The following is a 19077-nucleotide window of genomic DNA, read 5'->3' as shown; positions in this document are numbered from 1 at the left end:
TGTAAATATGTGTACAAATGGTGGGTTTTTTGTACTGTTTTCATCAATAAATGTCAGCAACAAAGGACATACACCCATGTGTGTTGATTTCTCCCTAAGATGGCAAACTGAAACACTCCACTCCCCCACCCCCTCAATCACTCACCCCCACTCCCCTCCCCTCCCTCCAGAATTCCTACGTAACAGCCTAATCTACATATGAATGACTAGCCAATTTAGCTTCCACTTCCATCATTTGACTGCTCTCCGGCTTTTAAAGGTAGAAACGGTAGAAGCCTGGGACTCCTAGTGTTGTCTGTGTTTTGGAGTGTTACACCCCGGCCTAGGCAACCGGAGTGCAACACGAAAAAAAGTAAAAATAAAAAAAAAAAAAAAAAAAAAAAAAACACACACACCACACACAAAAAACCCCCACTAAAGCTCACCACCAAAATCCCAAAACGAAAGTATCGACAAATCTATTTAAAGCTATTTACAACAAACTATTTATTTACAACAAAACACCAAACTATTTACAACACGGGGGAGATCGCGACCATGACACACTGAAACACAGGGTTTAAATACATAGAGGGAGCAATCAGGAAAATGGACAACAGGAGGGAAACACAGCTGGGGCAAATTAGAACTGACGAGACAGGGAAACGTAAACTGAAAACACTAAGATAACACAGACTTTCAAAGTAAACAGGAAACACATAACAGTCACGCCAAAAACAACACACTGACAACACCGAAACGTAACAGTTCCCCCCACCCAAAAATCAAACATTTAACACCAAGTGAAAAGTTTGATCCAGACAGACGAAGCCGATGAAGGCTGGAGCGGTCCCACTGACCCTCCAGCAGACGACGAAGGCTGGAGCAGTCCCACGGACCCTCCAGCGAAGGCAGATGAAGGCTGGAGCGGTCCCACGGACCCTCCAGCGACGACAAAGGCTGGGGCGGTCCCACGGACCCTCCCCTCAGCGAAGGCAGACGAAGCTGATGAAGGCTGGAGCGGTCCCACTGACCCTCCAGCAGACGACGGAGGCTGGAGCGGTCCCACGGACCCTCCAGCGAAGGCGGATGAAGGCTGGAGCGGTCCCTCGGACCCTCCAGCGGAGACGGACGGCTGAAGCGAAGGCAGACGAAGCTGATGACGGCTGGAGCGGCCCCACCGACCCTCCAGCAGACGACGAAGGATGGAGCGGTCCCACGGACCATCTAGCGAAGGCGGATGAAGGCTGGAGTGGTCCCTCGGACCCTTCAGCGAAGGCGAATGAAGGCTGGAGCGGTCCCACGGACCCTCCAGCGAAGGCAATCCCGGACGAGGCCCCATATGTTACACCCCGGCCTAGGCAACCGGAGTGCAACACGAAAAAAAGTAAAAATAAAGAAAAAAAAAAAACACACAAAAAACCCCACTAAAGCTCACCACCAAAATCCCAAAACGAAAGTATCGACAAATCTATTTAAAGCTATTTACAACAAACTATTTATTTACAACAAAACACCAAACTATTTACAACACGGGGGAGATCGCGACCATGACACACTGAAACACAGGGTTTAAATACATAGAGGGAGCAATCAGGAAAATGGACAACAGGAGGGAAACACAGCTGGGGCAAATTAGAACTGACGAGACAGGGAAACGTAAACTGAAAACACTAAGATAACACAGACTTTCAAAGTAAACAGGAAACACATAACAGTCACGCCAAAAACAACACACTGACAACACTGAAACGTAACAGGAGTTTTGTCTTTCGGGTGAACCAGTTTGTGTTTGACACCAGTTTTGTTTGATTCCATTAATGTGGGGGGCTGGTTGACCTCTGATGACCTCTAGAAATTTTCTTGAATATCTTTAAAATGACAGGAGCACAAATGAAAATTTTTGCAGCACAAAAGTAGCACAAACATCTGATACCACTTTTGTTGGATTTGAAGAAGGTGGGGGGGCCAACTTCACTCATATCTCTCATTTTCATTTCTTCAGAACAGAAACTAAATGCCTCTCACTTTCAATGTCAGATAAATAATTTATGTCACTGAATAAATATAAAATAGAAATATATAAATTCTCCAGAGGTATTAGTGTTTTACACACACACACATGCATATACATATACTTTTGTCCAGTGTTGGGGAGTAATGGAATACATGTACCGCCGTTACGTATTTAAAATACAAAGTATGAGTAACTGTATTCCGTTACAGTTACCGTTTAAAAAGGTGGTATTCAGAATACAGTTACTTTGTTGAAATAAATGGATTACACTGCGGTACTTTCCTGTTTCATTTTGTCGCGGGTCAGGACTGTTTGGGTTTTGTTTGACAGCTACGTTCTGTTGTTCCAGGCGGCAGCGTTATGGTTGCCATGGTTACAGGGCGACGCTCTCTCTCTCTCTGCGACTGTGTGTTTCCTGGGTGAGAGAGCACCTTTTCGTTGTTGTTGTGCTAAGCTAACAGGCAGACTGCTACAAGCATAGCTCTAAAGAATGTAGCATCATGGGCAGTGTAGTCCGTGTTACAGGGAGAATGGACTGCCATACACGTTATGGGTCTGTGAGCGCGAGGAGGGAGAAAAAGGGGAGTGGAAAGGTACGAGTTGTCGTCGAGGAAAAACGGGAGCTGGAAGCATGTAACTATAATAATAACGACTGCAGCCAAGAAGAGTGCCTGACGAGCCCAGTTGTAAGTAAGCTATTAAGACTCGACTGTACACCGTGTTCGTGTTTTCCTCCGAAAACAATAAGTTCTGTTGGAGCAGCCTTTCTTTTTTTTTTTTTTTATATTCTTTATTTCTACAATATTACCTCATAAAGATGATTACAGGCATTAATTAACACAGTTTACAAGAGAAAAACGAAACAAAACGAGAAGAAAGACAGATAGAAAGAAAGAGAAAGAAAAAAAAAAAAGGAAAAAAAATTATATATATATAAAATAAAAGGAGAAAGCTCTGTCGGGAGTAAACAATTAACTAAATTGGTGGTTTCAAGCTTTAAAGAGAAAATTCGGTTTATAGGTATTAACGTATTGGACCCACTTATCCCAGCACAGATGGAACCAGGCCATCCTGTCATTAACATGAGCTGTTACTTCCTCCATCCTATATATCTCTAACGTAATTTCCCACCATAATGACAAAGTCGGTATGTCTTGCGAGGACCATTTCTTTGTTATACATTTCTTACTTGCAACCAATAAAGCTCTTAACAGACATATGTCATTTTTGGACCAGTTCTGCGGTATACAGCCAAAAAAAATTGTCTTCATATCCTGAGGGAATGTACAGTTAAAAATGCCTTGTAATATACCATGAATGTCTTTCCAGTAAGTCCGTAGCACAGGACAGTCCCACATAATATGGGTGTGATGGGCTCCTTGGTATCCACAGTTTCGCCAGCACACGGGAGGATTCCCATCATAGTGAGCCTTTTGACATGGAGTGATAAAGAACCTTATCAGAGTTTTCCATCCGAACTCCCTCCAGCTTTTGGAGGAAGTACTCCTCCATTGCCATTCCCACATCTGAGTCCATTCTTCCCTAGAAATACACATCCCTCCCTCCTTTTCCCATAACATCTTCACATAATCAGTTGAGTGTGGAAGCTTATTCATAAAAAAATTGTACCAAAAAAAAATGAGTCTTGTGTCAACATCCCCACTGTACGCCTGTCTAAATAAAGTTACCAATTCCACGTTAGTATTTGACATCTGACCGATTGTTGTCTTTATATAGTGTCTTATTTGCAAGTATCGAAAAAAATCCTGTTTTTCTAGATTGTGTCTCTGTTTCAGCGTGTCAAAACTAATAAGGTTCCCATCCTTTATCAAACTATCATATGTAGATAACCCTTTAGCAGGCCAGCTTTTAAAACGTGAGTCCAATTTATTCGGGGCAAAGTCAGAATCATATGCATACCATTTGAATAAAGCCAAATCCTGTTCAAGTTTGAATTCTTTCACGACTTTTCTCCATATATTAAGTGTGCACGACACCCAGGGGTTATGAATCTTGTCAATATATTTTCGAATATTCGAGTCCATCAGGACAGCTTGTATTGGGGAGGAAAACATATTCTCCTCTATAGTCTTCCAGTGTGCTTGGTAGCTTGTATCACACCAATTAACCACCGTTTTCAACTGAGCAGCCCGATAATAATTTTTTAGTGATGGCAACCCCCATCCTCCCACCTTCTTATGTAATTGTAAAGTTTTAAAACAAACCCTCGGCCGCTTCCCCCCCCATATAAACCGCGATATTATTTTATCCCATTCATTGAAACGACTTGGATCAATGGATATTGGTAGTGTTTGGAATAAATATAATATTCTTGGCAAGATGTTCATTTTAATAGATTCAACTCGTGAGTGTAAAGAAAGAAAGGGGATCATGTTCCATCGCCTAATATCACCCACTATTCTCCTTTGTAGAGAACCAAAATTCTCCTCAGATAGTTTAGTTAAATCCTTGGGAATAACAACTCCTAGATATTTCAATGATTGTGCTTGCCAATTCATTGGATATTGAACAACCATGTGAGCTGGGGGGTTGTAGTTATAGCTGAGAATTTGAGTTTTAGACATATTAATTTTATATCCAGAGAGTTTCCCAAATTTTTGACACAGATTCATCAGCGAAGGCAAGGAGTTAGTGGGCTGATCTAAATAGATCAATATGTCATCCGCATAACAAGCGAGCTTGTGTTCCTGTCCTGCAATAGTGATCCCCTTAATGTCTTTATTTTGTCTAATTGATTGTGCCAAGGGTTCTAAGTACAATGCAAACAGGAGCGGGGACCAAGCACAGCCTTGTTTATTTCCTCTCTGCAGAACGAAGCTATTTGAGAGAGAACCATTAACTTTAATTCTTGCGGTGGGGTTAGTGTATAGTGCCCTCACCGTATCAACAATTCCCTTATGTAAGCCGAATTTATCCAGGACTTTATATAGAAAGTCCCAATTTACAGAATCAAAGGCTTTTTCTGCATCAATACTCATAAGCATGGCTGTACTCTTAGATGTCTGTATCTGATGTATTACATGAAGAGTTCTACGTATATTATCCTGGGTCTGTCGTCGTCTTATAAACCCCGTTTGATCATTGCTAATTAAGTCAGGTAAAAATTCTTCCATTCTCCTGGCCATTATCGAAGTAAACAATCTATAATCTATGTTAAGGACAGAAATAGGTCTATATGAGCCACACTCCATTTTGTCTTTCCCTACTTTCGGAATAGCCGAAATAATTGCCTCCTTCCAACTCGGTGGAATTTGCGCTGTTTTTAACACACAGTTAAAAGTAGTAAGTAGTGTAGGGATCAAGTCCTGTTTGAATTCCCGATACCACTCCGCGGTGTAACCATCGGAGCCTGGTGACTTATTTGATTTCAGCCTATTGATGGCATTCATAAGTTCAGCTTCCGTCACCTCCGCTATCATCGTTTTATTTTGTTCCTCGTTAAAGCTTGGTAGGCATAAAGAGTTCAGGAAGTTGTCCATTTCCTGTTCAGCCCCCCCTGGGACTCCCGCATATAATGTTTTATAAAATGACTCAAAGGCGTTTTGTATCTTGCAAGGATGAGTCATTATATTCCCCGTCTCTGGGTGTTTGATTTTAGTTACAGTATTCTCCGCTATCTTCTTCTTAAGTTTCCATGCTAAAATTTTCATTGATTGCGATCCTCCATCATAATGTTTCTGTTTCAAATATAACAATTTTCTCTTTATCGTCTGTATACTCTGCGTATTTATTTCATTTCTAATCATTGTTAGTTTCTGCAAGGTGCCCGCTAAAGGCTTATGTTTGTGCTCACTTTCTAATTGTTTTTGAATCGCTTGTAAATCTTCCATTTTTTTCTCTCTTGCTTTTTTTTGGAAGGAGGCAAATGCTATAATCTTCCCCCTCATAACAGCTTTTAATGCGTCCCATAGTATCGGGGGTAAAACCTCCCCATTATCATTAATTTCAAGGTAATCTTTGAGCTCTGCCTTTATTACTTTCCTAAATTCTACATCTTTAAGCAGGGATGAATTCAATCTCCAAATTGAAACTTTTGGGTGTACATTCATATCAATCGTTAGGTACAGCGGTGCGTGATCACTTATATCTATCAAGCCCATCTCGCATGTTAAGATTTTATCCCTATCTCTTCCAAACATTAAAAAATAATCTATCCTCGTGTAAAGTGGGTGTGGGGCTGAAAAATGAGAGTAATCCCTCCTTGTAGGAAAGCGATTTCTCCATACATCAATTAAACCCACCTCATCGAACAGTGCTGAGATTCTTTTATATAATGTACTCGATCCCGGCTTCTTTCTTTTAGAGCTATCTAGGTCCGGTTGTAGGCGTATATTCAGATCACCGCCGCAAATTAAAGGGCCTTGAGTTTCTGTCACCATTATGTTAACAATGTACTTAAAAAAACTTAGGTCACTTCCTGGTGGGGCGTACACATTCATTAGAGTAACCTGATTACCATCAACTGTTCCCCGTACCAGTATAAATCTCCCATCCTTATCTTTAAGTTCAAATGACTTTTCAAAGTTCAGTGCCCTGGAAATCAAGATTACCACGCCCCGTCTGCGGCCTGATTCATACGCTGAGGAGAACATATTTGTAAAACCCATCCTCCTGAGTTTTTCATGTTCATTATTATTCAAGTGTGTCTCTTGTAAATATACTATCTGCGCTCGATCTTTCTTCATTTTATTCAAGATTCGACTTCGTTTAATGGGATTCGTGAGCCCATTCACATTAAAAGATATAACCTTAATTCCTCTAGTAGTCATTTATCCGAAATAAAATATCCAGACTTAATTAATTTATCAACTGGTAAACTCCCTTTAACAACCCAAATAATAAACAACCACAATCGTCCAGAATCGGACAAAGAAAAAACAAAACAAGACAAAAAAACAAAAATAATATGTGATTCCAAGGTTGGGGTCAGTCCTAACAGACCCTGGCACGTATATCCCATAGACAGGGGGAAACCTCCCCTGACTGGAGGGCAAGGGCCCCTGCTAGCTCCTTTAAGGTGCATTTCTCCACAGTCTCTCTGCAATCTTAATCATCTAATAAGGGAAAAGTATTTGTTATCTCACCCATTGCGGCCGCACAGTATATCTCCATTAGTCTCCTGTCGTAGAGGGAGAGCACCTTCTAGATAGCTGAAGCTGCTCACTATTGGGACTTTCTCTATGTCCCTCCGAGTCACACCGCTGCGACTTTCCAATCTTCGCCCACGTCAAATTTGACAGCTGTTCCGTTAAGGTCTGCTTCTGGGCAACTTTATCAATCTGAAATCCCCTTGTCCGCATGTCCGCGGTTGCTTCCTCCGCCGTCGCATAGAGCATGGTTCCCTCTTGATAGAAGACCCTTAATTTAGCAGGATAAGGAGTCTGGAACCTTATGTTCTGTTGTTTCAGAGCTCTTTTAGCTTCAGCGTAGCCTTTACGTTTTCGCAGAATAGCTGGTGCATAATCCTGATCAAAATATATTTTCTGACCGTTCAACAGAACAGTCCTCTTGGCCCACGCTTTACGCAAAACTTCTTCCTTGGTGTTGTAACGTGCAAAACAAATCAATATCGAACGTGGGGTTCCCTCTCGGTTCCTCACTGCTCCCGGGGCCCGGTGTGATCTCTCAATACCAAGCTCTGTGCCCTGGGGGAGGTCGAGGCATTCCGTCAATACTTTTTCCACAAAAACTGTCATCGAAGACCCCTCCACTCCTTCAGGGACATTATACAGCCTCAGATTCTTTCGCCGGGCCCGGCTTTCCTGATCCACAATTTTGTTTTCTTGCTCGTTGATAATTTTTAACATCTTTAGCATCACCTGTTCCGCGTTTTGGACCCGGTCTTCCAGCTTTGCAATGCGGGTTTCTGCTTCGGAGCAGCCTTTCAACGCCTCTCTCTGGCTCTCGCAAGAAAAGTTGACCCACACAACAAAGTAAAGCTAGTTTTCGGCTACGAGCCGACAGGGACCCCGCCGTATTAGTCAGAGGTCCCTTTACTACAGTTCGGAGTCGCGTACCTTCAGTAATGGCAATAAATCACACAGCAATAGTACATTCACGTTGTTGTAAAAAGCATGATAATATATTAAGTAATCCAAAGTATTCAGAATACGTTACTGTCATTGAGTAACGTAACGGAATACGTTACAGAATACATTTTGGGGCATGTATTTTGCATTTTGCATTTTGCATGATTTTAAAAAGTTTAAATTTGTTCAGAAGCCTATTTAACGGCAGAAATTAGGTTTTCTTTTCGGAAGTAACTAAAAGGAAGAAAACAGTGGCAGACTTGTACTTAGCAGTACTTACCACGATAAAATCACACTTCATGCACACTTCTCATTCTCTCTCTCTCTCTCTTTCTCTCTCTCTCTCTCTCCCTCTCACACACACACACACACACACACACACACACACACACACACACACACACACACACACACACACAGTATACTTCAAGAACAGTTTCGGGTGAGTTCATTGTGAAACCTGGCCCCATCTTATCATGCGAATTCCTGAGATCAGATGGCCCAGGATGTGAGTGGGCATTAAGGCGTCTGGGAAGGGATCTCAAAACTGGATTATAGATGGCAGAGAGTTGGTGTCTCACACACACACACACACACACACACACACACACACACACACACACACACACAGTATACTTCAAGAACAGTTTCCCATCTAAAAATTTATGTTTTTCCTGTGTTCTATTCTTAGTTACTTTGACACAAAGGCATCTGCTGTGATTCTTACACCTTTGATAAAGTCTCGCAAGTGTCAGCTGAACAAGAAGTTGTTTGGACATGAAGAGAATATTGCGAAAGGCCCACTCAAAGCCAAGTGCATAGCAACCATAACAATGCATGTATTTGTATCTAAAAAATCACAAAGATGAAACTGAAAACTTAAAGAGGGATAGGATGAAAATGGTAACAGATATGAAAAATCTGAATTGTACATGAATAACCCAATACTTTAAGAACATTTTAAAGTTTGAATGGTTGTTCTGTTTATGTCTGCATTTAAATCCTAACCCTGAATAAGCCTAGTCGCCCATGACAAGCTCAACTATTAGCAAAGTAATTATGATTTGTTATCCTTGTGAGAAGCATTTTGTGATCTTTTATTTAGAAAGTACTGTATAAAAAATGTTACTTATAAGATAAAAAAACTAACAATTTGCAGAACCCCTTGTGGGTATACATGACTTTATATAATGGAAGTATATCAAACTCAACCAAATGAAATGTGAGATTAAATATTCTCAGTGAACGTGAGAGTGGAAACATCAACATGTTGCTGTTTTGATGTTATCTATAAACAGGATGAAAATTAAAGTAAACTGTGATCAAGGGGAATTCCCAGAAGTCAAATTGAAAGTAAAAACGGATTTGGAAGACTTTAAAACTGTAGATAGGTTCACATTCTGGCATTGGGTGGCAGGCTTTCTCCAGCAAAGGTAGGTTCATTTTAATCCAAAGCAAAAATGAAATTGTTTCTGTAAACTTTGAATTAAATAGAATAAATACTTCATGTTTCAGTTATGGGTTCTTCGTCTTCAACAACAGCTGCTCCATCTCTACGTAAGTTTATTCAAAAGCTATACGAGTTGTCATCCAATAAAAAAATGCACTATACATTGATGTTATTTTCTCATTAAATTGTTTCTTGTCAGTTCTTGAAAAACCATGGAGGAAAATTAACAATGGGTGAGTGAAGCTCACAGAAAAAAAATACATTTGAATTATTTCCTCTGTTTAGTCAGTAAACTACCCAGATTTTCCATGTCTATTCATTTTTTCCATGTAAGGTGTGAGATAATGTAATATTTCCTTTCCTGAGCAGAGAGAACCCAACTGATCAGCATGTTGTGGAGAACTACAAACCTGAGGTTGAAGAACAAAATCTTAGGATCCTTCTTCATGGTCCAGTTGGAGCTGGAAAATCTAGTTTCATCAATTCTGTAAACAGCGTCTTACAAAAGAGAGTATGTTGCGAGGCTTTGGTGGCTAACTCTTGTGACTGTTTCACCAAAAAGGTATGGACAGAGTACAACTATGCCAGTAACAGTTAATATGTGACTCACTAAATAACTTGTAGGCAGATCAGTGATCTGGCTTTATCCATGAATGTGCAAGTTGGTGAAGGCTATTATCTATCTTTTACTGTCATGTATGTGAAGTTAACTTGTGGTGGAGAACTAGAATTGGATAAATGAATGCACCCTGTTCCTATCCTATCAGTAGCGTCAATGAGCTAACCTGGAAATAGTTAGTGCTAATTAGCTAGCTATTACTATATACAATAGCTATTGTTGTCTAATTTTGTTAGCCCCTCCTGCCTCACCAGCTCATGGTACCAATGCCGCTTTCTAGTAGTAGTGGCACTTTAGTTTCTCTATCTGATTCGCCCCTTGCTCACCACTTCTGGTTTCAAAAGGCCAAAATAATAACTTAAGTCTTCACATTGAAGTTTTGGTATGAAATTCCACTAACCCAGTGGTGATGCTGTGGTGGCAACAAGTTATAAAAATAACAAGAGCTCAATAGACTGTAAATTGCTTCTGAATTTATAATCATTATGGGACCTGTTTCTGAGAGTGTTTGAATGTTAAAATAAATAAATGTATTCTCCATATGTGATCCACAGTATACAACCTACAAGATCAAAAAGGGAAATGCCTTTTACCCTTTTTTCCTAAATGACATGGTAGGGTTGAAATTCACAACCAGCAGAAGAAACAGAAGGATTCATGTGAAACATGTCAAACAGGCGCTGAAGGGCCACATAAAGGATGGTTACGTGGTAGAGTTACTGCATTTTTAAAATTCTGATGTTCAGTTAAAAGAAAAGATTTTCATATTATTTTTGGTAATTTTTAGGTAATTCATCATTTTACATTATTTGTTTTATGTTTACGCTTTATCTTTTAGTTCAACCCTGAAAATAAACTGTCAAAAGGCGATAGATACTACAACAGAACTCCAACTGAGAACGACAAAGTGCACGTTTTGGTTTGTGTTGTTGATGCCAACACTGCATCTCTGATGAATGATGCCACTGTGGAAGCAATACAGGACGTCAGAGATGAAGCCACTGAGCTGGGTGAGCAAAAATCACTCCTTCTTTTTACAATGGGACCAATTGCCTTAAAAAATCTAATGTAAGCCATCAGTTGTTATTGTTTGTTGCCATTTCAGTGTAAACACCCATCAATAAAGAATAACACTTATTCACATTGTGAATAATATATACTATTAATCACAGTTTTGCTAAATAAAAGGATCTGGCTTGCATCAGTCACATGATCACATTTAACCAACGATCGCCCTTGACGGCAGAACGCGCTGGTTACGAGCCAGGAACGAGCTCACAAAGAGCACGCGCATTTTTAGCGGTCCGGAGCTGTAGGAGAAACACAAGTTAACTCAGAGACACAGACGACAAAACCAGTAAGTAGGTGTACAGCGTACACTGTAGTGTGTGGCAAACAGGAGTATTAGATCCTCCTTATTGGCACCAAATCCAAACCTTTTGAAGGCAAACCATTTCTCACTCACCATCGATAACTCCACAGTTCTCCCTTCTCCTCAGGTTAAGAGCCTTGGTGTCATCCTAGACAGTACACTTTCTTATAAATCTCACATCAATAATCTCACCCGTTCTGCCTACTTCCATCTACGTAACATTAACAGATTGCTTCCTTCTCTTTCCACCCAGTCTACGTCCATTCTTGTACATAGTCTTGTTACCTCCCGTATTGACTACTGCAATTCTCTTCTGCATGGTCTCCCCCAAAAATCCCTCCATAAGCTTCAACTGGTTCAGAACTCTGCTGCTCGCATTATCACCAGAACCCCCTCCTACCAGCACATCACCCCTGTTCTTCAGGAACTTCACTGGCTCCCTGTGAAATTCCGGATAATTTTCAAACTTCTTCTGCTCACCTTCAAGGCCCTTCATAACCTCGCTCCTTCTTACCTTTCTGACCTGTTAACCACCACTTGTTCTGCCCGTTCACTTCGTTCTTCTTCTTCTATCCAGCTTACTGTACCTTCCTTCCGCCTCACCACCATGGGAAGCAGAGCTTTCAGCGGCTCTGCTCCCAGGCTGTGGAACTCTCTGCCCCCTGAAATAAGAAATATTGGTTCTCTCCCCCAGTTTAAATCCCAACTCAAAATTCATCTGTTCAAATCTGCATATTCACTGTGAATCCACTGTTTGTTCATTTTATCTTGTGCTTGTATTTTATTGTTCTTATTCTCCCATTGTTTTACTAAGTGTTTTATTCTATTGTAAAGTGTCCTTGGGTGACTTGAAAGGCGCTCATAAATAAAATTTATTATTATTATTATTATTATTATTATTATTATTAGCTTATTACGTACACGTTGGTAAGCTGTCTTGTGGCAACTGACGAACTGAAACAAACGAGCGTGCTGTGTGTGCAACAGCGCGACAAACATTACCTGTCCTTTTATTAACTGCACAAGTAGTGCTGGTCATAGCTGCTGGCTACCTGTGTAAGGCTGTCATGGGTCTGTAGCTCTGTCACCGTTTTAGGGAAAATATTTAGTTTTAAGGTATTAAGAAACATATTTAGTTTTAAAGTAAGTTACAGGGCTTTTCCTGCCTTTCTGGAGGGATTATATTTCACTAAAAAACGATCTAATATGCATGTCCACATAATTATGCATTATTATAATTATAATATATTAAAAAACACACACTGTATTTTAAAGAACATACATTAAGACGCAGATTATATTAGATTTATATTTTAAATAAGACAAAATTTGGATTTTACAGCAGTAAAATTATTGTATCTCTACAGTTTAAAAATGTAATAAGCTTTGCCCTGCACAGAGTGGATAGTGAAACAAATGGAATCATCATAAATACATTATTTCATATTTATTACTTCCCCCTCCTCATTGCTTTATTATTGTAGCTCTAGTAATAAATAATAATGTAAGGATTCTGGATCAGCACCGTGATGCCCATAGTATATACAGTATTCTGAAGAAGGTCTAAAATGTCCCTGTGTGTGCATGTGTGTGTTTTATTTAGATGGATTAAAAAAAAATTATTACTCATGATATAACATTGTCCAGACATGCCTGGTAAGGACATGAGGAGGAAACAGTAGGAGCTGTTTGAGGCTACTAAAGGCAGGGCTATAACATTTTCTGTCATCATTTTATTATAGATTAAGTGCAAGAGTTGTTAGGTGTGGATAATTAAATTATAGTTTATTGCAATAGCAAGTTGTGCCTTGTTCTCAGATAGACAGCAAGTGGAGAGTGATATATGAAAAGATGGGATGGAAGGAAGAAGAGAAGCAAAGAGTGATTCACAGGCAGAGCCGAGTTTATTTCTCACAGTTTTTTGTTGCCTTATGGTTCCAAGCGCTGTCACCAATCTTTGCATTTAGTTATTATCTCATGACACTTGTTTAATCAGCTACCATCTCTCTTATGGACGTTTTAATGTCTACAGTCTCAGATCAACACAGCCCTGCCCTTCCCGTATTAGATTCTTGATGAATGTGTGTTGTTGTTATTCAGCCTGGTTCAATGTGCCCCTTTTTAACTTTGAGCACCCACCCCTTTAAACCTCTCTGCACGGCCCTGCCGGGTAGTACGTCACGAGCTCCCTCGGTGGAGTGAAACTCTGCCGTCTGCTCCTTGCTATCTAAAATATAACCGGGCGCTGACGTAAATTCTCGACCGCCTCACTCTTCTGTTTAATCAGTTTCTGTTTGACGTTTATTCAGCTGTGTGAAAACCCCGGAGGAACCCACCCGAAGGATTAATAAAGTTAAATTTAATGTCATCTAATCTAACTTTAATATCAGCCAAACCGATTTACTCACGAACAAATAAAACACTGAAAAAGCCAAACAATAACATTTTTAAATTATCAAAGTGACTTGTATATCATGTTTAACCCGAGTAGCGAAAGACCGCGGGGTTTGAAGACGATGTGTCGATCGGCTCAGATATTTGAAGTTTACACAGCTACATTCTCACCTGAAAATATGTTTAAAAAAATTGCAACCCAGAAAGAGAAATAAGAGTAATATTAAAACTAAGTAGCTGCCGTCATTGTTGGAAACTGGAATTGGCCGGGCCGCGCTTTGAATTCTGCGATATGGTTTTTCAATTTTGTTGAAAATCGGGAGAAATGAAATTTGGGAGAATGGTGGCTCCGGGAGATGTTTGGGAGGGGCACTGAAATTCGGGATTGTCGGAAAAATCGAGAGGGTCGGCATGTATGGTTGCAGCAACATCACTAACCTTGTCAAACACCTCAGAGTAAATCATATCATAGAATATGACGAGCTATGTTGAGGCGAACTGAAGAGAGGGACAGGTGCTGCTAGGGCGAGACAGACGTCTCTCATGGAGTCCTTTAGTGATGTAGGCTGGCAAGGTGTTCAAAGCAACTTCATGTTTTTTTATTTCTATATGATGAACTCTGCATTATTAAGTGATAAAAACAAGTAATCTGATATCCTGTAATCATTATGATGCTATCATTTGAGATACAATAAATAAAATAAGTTTTTGTACAAAGTATCGGTATCAAATCAGTATCGTCGATACCACCCTGAATGTTACTTGGTATCGGATTGGAAAGGAAATCAGTGGTATCGCACATCACTACAGATAGAAATTGGACCACCGTCTTTTATGTACAACTAGAAGTGTTAGGAAAAACTTATCTCACATCACAATCCATTTACTCAATATTTGTATTTTATTTTGTCAGAGATTCCACAAGTGGCAATTTTCACCAAAATTGACGAGGCTTTTCCTGAGATAAAACATGATGTGACAAATGTCTACAGAAGCGAATGTCTGCAGCAAAGGGTACATTATTTTAATAGAACTGTATACAGGAATGCATTATAATTAAACTGTCAAAATAATTCTCATATTTTTTATATTTCTTGTTTGTTTTTTAATTTAGATTGAGCAGTTCAGCAAACGTGTGGGCATCCCTATTAACTTTATTTTTCCAGTGAAGAACTACCACTCAGAAAGAGAACTGAATCCTGACATTGATGCTATAATAATGAACGCCATGAGAAACATCATTGACATTGGAAATGACTCCCTCAACAGAAAGTTAAGACCCCAGACCTAGACATCCACTGTACTGAAAGTGTGGTTTTGGTTCAAGTGTTAAAACCATCGCAATCATTGTATGTGTTACATTGTGTGTGAGTGAAAAGCATGGTTCCATCAAAAGTCTGAAATCAAGAAATTTAATTTCTATATTTCCCTGAAAATTTCCAAGATGTGTTTTAAGACTAGTGGAAAAATATGAATCCTCTAAATTTGTTTTGTAAATGTTTATTATTAAAGTTGTTTTAGTTTCCTGTATTACCAGATGCTCTGTCAAAGGCCAAAGGGAGACTGAGCCCATAAATACATGCATGAGGCAATTAGGGAGACATGGAAGCCCTGGGTGAACAAAAATTATTCTGACTATAATCAAGGAAACAAAACAGAAGGAACAAAAGAAAAAAAATGGTAACAAAAACACCCCATAATTGTAATACACTACATAAAAATGAGAAATTTATAAAGTAAATAACTGAGATCTCCATAACTCCATACAATATGGGTGTTTGAGGTAAGTCTGGAAAACACACAAAGCTTCCAAAAAGCTTGAGCTTGTCAAAAGTGGCCTAGAGGCCACTTAAATAAAGAGAGATCATTACAAAGAATGAACATGATTTGTTGATGTACACAATTTTTATAGAGATATTTGGCAGACTCCGATGGCCCATCTCGGCAGTGATAGGTATTAGAGCCAGACCCGTAAAGAAAAGGAGAATGTTGCAAGGAACATGAAAGAGAAGACCCTGACTTGAAGCTCTAGCTGTTGTAGGCTCGGAGGAAGCGCAGAGACAGAATGAGGCTGAGAGTTGGCAGAGCGGGAATAAGAAGGAAGACTTTTAAACCACCACCAAATATAATTAAAACGATTCTGTTTCAGTTCATGTCAAATGACTGTCAGGTTTATATTGCTGGATTGTCATTTATGCTTAGAAATATTTACCCATATATGCATAGAGTTTGATTGCATAATGATAGAGGTTTGATCCTTAGCAGTCTGTAAAGACTCTGTGTGCCTTCCAGAGTGTACTGGCATGCACACACAGATCCTAAGGTCGTACCTTATTTTATTGTTTTATGGTAGGATAAACACATCTATGTCTGTTTTAGTATAAGTTCCTTTTTTTTAAATGAACTGCTGGATTAACCCCCCCCCCCCCCACACACACACACACCTACATGACACACAGACAAGGTACCCTTTGTTTACGTGTACGCCAATGTAAAATGTCATATTTTACAAAACTTATGTACATAACTTATGCATATTCATGTAACCTCAATAAAAGAGCAGTGTTACGAGGGAGCAGACAAGAGCAACTGGGGTCAACCGAAGGAACGGCACTGTCGCGGTTCTCTCCCTGGTGCACGAGTAACACAAAGAACTCTGGTGACTTGCGTCTTGCTTTTTGCTGTTGTAGTTGAATTATTAATACATTTTATTTGAAAGCGCCTTTCAAAATACTCAAGGTCACTGTACACAGAATAAAAAGCAACATAAAAGCAAGCAGTTTACACAATCATAAAAGCACAAGACGTAAACAAATTTAAAATAGCAGAATGAAGAGGTTATGTGGGATAAGCTATTTTGAACAAGTGAGTTTTGAGTTGGGACTTAAAGAGAGAGGAGGTAGGGAATTCCAGAGTCGTGGAGCAGAGCAGCTGAAAGCCCTGCTCCCCATGGTGGCAAGACGGGGGGAGGGGACGGAGAGTGAAAGGGAAGAAGTAGATCTGAGACAACGAGATGGGGCGGTGATCTCAACCAGATCGGAGAGATATGGAGGGGAGAGATGATGAATAGCCTTAAATGTGTACAAGTGTATTTTGAAATTGATACGATATTTGACCAGGATACGGTGTACATTTTAGGACATCGTCAGGTATCAGACAAAATATTGTCAGGTGTCAGTTGTCAAAAAAAAAATTGTCAGGTATCAGAAAAAAAATTGTCAGGTGTCAGAAAAAAAATTGTCAGGTGTCAGTTGTCAAAAAAAAAAAAAGTCAGGTATCAGACAAAAAATTGTCAGGTGTCAGACAAAAAATTGTCAGGTGTCAGTTGTCAAAAAAAAAATTGTCAGGTATCAGAAAAAAAATTGTCAGGTGTCAGAAAAAAAGTTGTCAGGTGTCAGAAAAAAAATTGTCAGGTGTCAGAAAAAAAGTTGTCAGGTGTCAGAACACAAGGTACCAGAGAGAAAATCTTCCTGCAGGTGGCGCTGTTGTCATGTCCCACCCGAATTGATTTCCAAATATGTCATCAACGTGTTACCGTGGGAGAGCGTAAGGTCATTGACCTCACCGGAGTTTTACCGTGGTTCAGGCTCCTAACGACACAAGGTAAGTTTAACTTTTTCTCCCTTTTGTTCATATTTTTGCCACAGTTGTGTTATATTAAGTTGCAGTTATGTTGTGAAAGTTACATATCAGAGACGGAAAGCCAGTTTTGTACGAAACCAAATCAGTACTATTTTTGTCTGGCTAATTCATTCTAGCTAGCGACAGTGGTGAAACGTGATTCAAATTTAAACTGTTCAGTAATTGTTTTGTATACATTTCAGCAAATGGACAAGCTGAAAGCTTACGAGCAGTTGCATTTGAATACTAATCCTATTTGAAGTAATACATTTCCAGTGGTAGACATGTTAGATTGTCACACCTGGCTATGCATTGTTTTATTAATATTATATATTGTCTTGATAGCTTGAAGGGGATGATGCCGGTTTCATATCACTGGACTTATCCATGGCAGTAGAGTACATCCATGCACAGAGAATCATTCACCAGGATATAAAGCCAGCAAATGTCATGGTAAGCCATATTGTATTTTTCTTTTTCTCCACTTTGTTTTTGAAGATCAAAATAAAAATAGTATATTATTTATTTAACTTTATTCTCTTCAGTCTATTAAACACTACATTTGAACAATGAGAAACTTTTCTGGCATATTCATATAAAGGATTTTTTTTTTTAAAGTAAGAAGCCTTACATTGTTTCTTTAATAGTCCAATTTTTCTTTAATATGTTGGTTCTTGCACACCTACAAAATTCCCAAACATGTTGTAAGTTTAGGCTTTACAAACTGAAAGTTTCTATTATTTTATTAGTCTGTACCACTTGCTTAAGTGGAATGGGGATTAAAAAATGCACAGGACTATAAAACCGGGTTGGATCATTAACCAATCTGTTAATTTTAATGTTGGGTATAATAAACAATCTCAGAATAAATCTGCAGTGATTGGGTGATCTGGGTGCTAAAAGCTTTGAGGGTTTTTTTTTTCCCCAATTATGAGCTGTGGTCTTTGGAATGACATTTTTGATAACATTTGTGAAATTTTAGACAACCTGGTAAGTTCTCATATGTATACCTTATAGGTTCACCACCCTTCTAAGAAGGCAGTCCTGACAGACTGGGGCATGGCAAACATAAGAGACACTGTGATGCTTCGTCAAGGGAGTAAGTTCACTGCCCAGGCTACTGGTCCAGCTGGTGGCACATATCTTTACATGGCCCCTGAATGCATACTGATGTTTGAAGAGGCCTCGTTCCAGACAGACATGTGGTCCCTCGGAGCCACATATCTGGAGATCCTGACGGGTTCCGCTCCGTGGATGGTTAAAAAACAAAGAGAACTGGCTGCACTAATGGCCACCAAAACCCCACCACATGCCCTATCACATCTCAGTGACAAAAACAGTTTTCTTGGTGGTTTGGTGAGCTATGACCCAGACTCAAGGCCTTCCGCATCTGATGTTGTTAAGTTTCTCAAGTCAGGCCTTGATCTTACGAGCCGATATGGCTACAAGTGGTAATGTTGCTACAGTCTGCAGTTCAAAAGTCTTTCAATGTGAATTATGTTCTACATTATTGTTAACAAAAGTTGTGGTAAATGAAACACTGAATCATTATGAAAGATGGCACCTTGTCAATTG

At 39.6% G+C, this 19077-nt stretch overlaps 3 protein-coding genes across 4 annotated transcripts in view; all 3 read left to right on the top strand.

The window, feature by feature from the left end:
• Window positions 1-19077, top strand: part of LOC146635172 (neural cell adhesion molecule L1-like) — a 640298-nt gene that overhangs the window by 283207 nt on the left and 338014 nt on the right. The window lies entirely within an intron of this gene.
• Window positions 9564-15172, top strand: LOC146635194 (interferon-induced protein 44-like). Of its 2 annotated transcripts, none has more exons than XM_085345882.1 (7): window positions 9564-9603; window positions 9696-9729; window positions 9866-10058; window positions 10670-10825; window positions 10954-11125; window positions 14795-14895; window positions 14996-15172. In XM_085345882.1, the coding sequence occupies exons 1-7, from the start codon at window positions 9564-9566 to the stop codon at window positions 15170-15172; spliced, it is 873 nt and encodes a 290-aa protein (XP_085202008.1). The 2 variants fall into 2 exon arrangements, with proteins under 2 accessions (XP_085202008.1, XP_085202000.1); XM_085345874.1 differs by having other exon boundaries at window positions 9863-10058.
• LOC146635193 (uncharacterized) lies at window positions 16711-18969 on the top strand. The gene is made up of 3 exons (XM_085349832.1): window positions 16711-16902; window positions 17848-17955; window positions 18520-18969. Exons 1-3 carry the CDS (start codon window positions 16711-16713, stop codon window positions 18955-18957), a joined length of 738 nt encoding a protein of 245 aa, XP_085205958.1. The 3' UTR covers window positions 18958-18969.

The sequence above is a fragment of the Diplotaxodon limnothrissa genome, linkage group LG3 (assembly GCF_057381915.1).
Source record: "Diplotaxodon limnothrissa isolate DT_005_m linkage group LG3, D_limnothrissa_male_GT1.1, whole genome shotgun sequence".
In the NCBI taxonomy this organism is placed as follows: Eukaryota; Metazoa; Chordata; class Actinopteri; order Cichliformes; family Cichlidae; genus Diplotaxodon; species Diplotaxodon limnothrissa.
Note: the sequence above shows the minus strand (reverse complement) of the source record. Positions and strands in the feature narration are given on the sequence as shown.